Genomic DNA, 2027 nt, shown 5'->3' on the forward strand with positions numbered 1-2027 from the left:
GAAAGTGATGGGAAACCCCAAAATGTTACAGTTGTCACCAGAACAGGAGGTGAGGGGAAATCTTCCAGTGGGTACACTTGTTCTGGCAACACCAAAGCAGGGAATTCCCCCACTTCCTGTTGCTTCTCCGGGACAGGAAGTAAAGGCCAATCTCCCCACAGTTCCCCATTCAATGCAAAACGTTTTCTTTATACAAACAATTTAATTCCTGCCATGGTTTCTCCTCATTGACAGCTTGTGTCTTCTTTGCTCTCTGATTTCACCACGCTTCATGTTAAGATCAATTACAGGATTGTCACAGCTGACAGAGAGGTTGCCCTGGGGCCCCATTGAAGTGTTACTGTTGGGGCCCCATGGTCTATAGTTACGCCCCTGGTAGGGAGGGGATTCCTCACCCGCAGACGTGTCTCAGAGTAGCGGGAGGGGGTCTGTGGGGTGTCTATGCTCCCCCAGTCACGTCCATACGATCCCTGTCAGGCACTCCGGCGGCCGGTCGGGGGCGCGCTGCGCGCCACACAGCACAAGACGCTCCTGACAGAGCTTTCCGGACGGCCAATCAGTGAGTTTCCCAGCCCGCCGTCCAATCGCTGATCGAGGCAGGGTCGGAAGCAGCTCGCGGCCCAGTCACAGCGTACCACGAGCCGCTGCCCCGCGCATATAAAGCGCATGCGCGGAGAGAGGGCCTCCTTCCACAGTGCCACGTCCCGTACACCCAGATCCCCATCATGCTGCGCCCCACTCTCGCCCTGTTGTTGCTGTCCACCGTCCTGGTCTGGGCCGACATTCTCGAGGAGAACCACGTTCTGGTGCTGAAGAAGGACACGTTCGAGGAAGCGCTGAAAAATGACTATCTGCTGGTGGAGTTCTGTAAGTAAGACGGGGGGTGAGGGAGACATGCATTCGGTTTTAGTTATCGCTTGCTGCGATAAAACGAGTGGGGCCGTTTGCTGTCGACTTGAAGCAGCGGCCCCCTCCTTTCTACTCAATAAGGCCGCACCTGGGCGGGTCCCTTGCGCGGAGTGACGGGAGCGCTGGTCAATTAGCTGTAGCGCAGGGACACGTCAGCCAATCGTGAAGCGCTGAATACACTGGTGGGCGGGGCCCGAAGTTTGGTTGACGTGTACTTAGTTGTGTAGACATGTCACCCCTCTTCCTGCCGGGTGTGACGTCTGGACTTTACTCTGGCCTGGGCCGCAGAGCTTACATTCTAACTCATGCCTATTATTGCTTTTCATAAGGGTTGCTGAATCAGTGCTTCTAAAATCCCCTTGTTAGGTTTGCACTGCCATAGATGTGATAAATGCTCCTTGGTGCATACGTTAGGTAGGCCCTCCTTATTAAATAGGTTTGATAGACCTAAAGCAGGGCTGGGCAGCTGCAGCCCTCCAGCTGTGCTTTAACTACAAATCCCAACATGCATCTTCATCTGAGGGTCACACTTGTTACTGTCAGTTGTGCAATGACTCATGGGACTTGTAGTTCCACAACAGCTGGAGGGCCGGAGTTGGCCACCCTTGACCTAAAGTTTGGTTGTGCAAAGATTGTCTGGTGGGAGTGTCCCATGTATGGTGACCTGGAGCTATCTTAAACAATGTATTTGACCGGGCCCTTTCACTGTATTGTCCGCTGCATCTTTATTGGGTTGCACAGTTAGTGTGGTCCTCTTGATTGTCAATTGACTGCAAAGGTTGTTCAGTCTGGCTGGTCCCTGTACCACATATTGGGTGGGGGGCCAGGACCTGAACAGCATGTTAATGGCTCTAAAACGCATGGTTATCCTCACGCACCACACACGTTGCCATCTGATTGTGCAATTGCCTTTAGATCTGACAAACGGTTAGTAAGGTGTGCGCCTGAGTGATTGGATACAGATTGGCTACTTTCGGTAGGTCCTTGCATTGCATAGCTTTGGCAGGTCTGAGACTCTCCATACACACTACAATCTTTGTACTGTCAATTTTAGACTTGCCACAGCTTTAAAATATGAGAACCCCCCCCCCCCCCCCAAGCTTTGCAAACTGTGTCCA

At 52.7% G+C, this 2027-nt stretch overlaps 1 protein-coding gene across 2 annotated transcripts in view; it reads left to right on the forward strand.

Moving 5' to 3' along the window:
- The first annotated feature begins 571 nt into the window (after window positions 1–571).
- Window positions 572–2027, forward strand: part of P4HB (prolyl 4-hydroxylase subunit beta) — a 14331-nt gene continuing 12875 nt past the window's right edge. For both annotated transcript variants that reach the window (XM_018553656.1, XM_018553655.1), the window contains exon 1: window positions 572–867. In XM_018553656.1, the coding sequence (XP_018409158.1) occupies window positions 726–867 (142 nt within the window). In that variant the 5' untranslated portion in view covers window positions 572–725. The remainder of the gene's footprint in view (window positions 868–2027) is intronic.

This window comes from Nanorana parkeri, unplaced genomic scaffold (genome assembly GCF_000935625.1).
Source record: "Nanorana parkeri isolate BGI_ZX_2015 unplaced genomic scaffold, ASM93562v1 scaffold126, whole genome shotgun sequence".
Classification (NCBI taxonomy): domain Eukaryota; kingdom Metazoa; phylum Chordata; class Amphibia; order Anura; family Dicroglossidae; genus Nanorana; species Nanorana parkeri.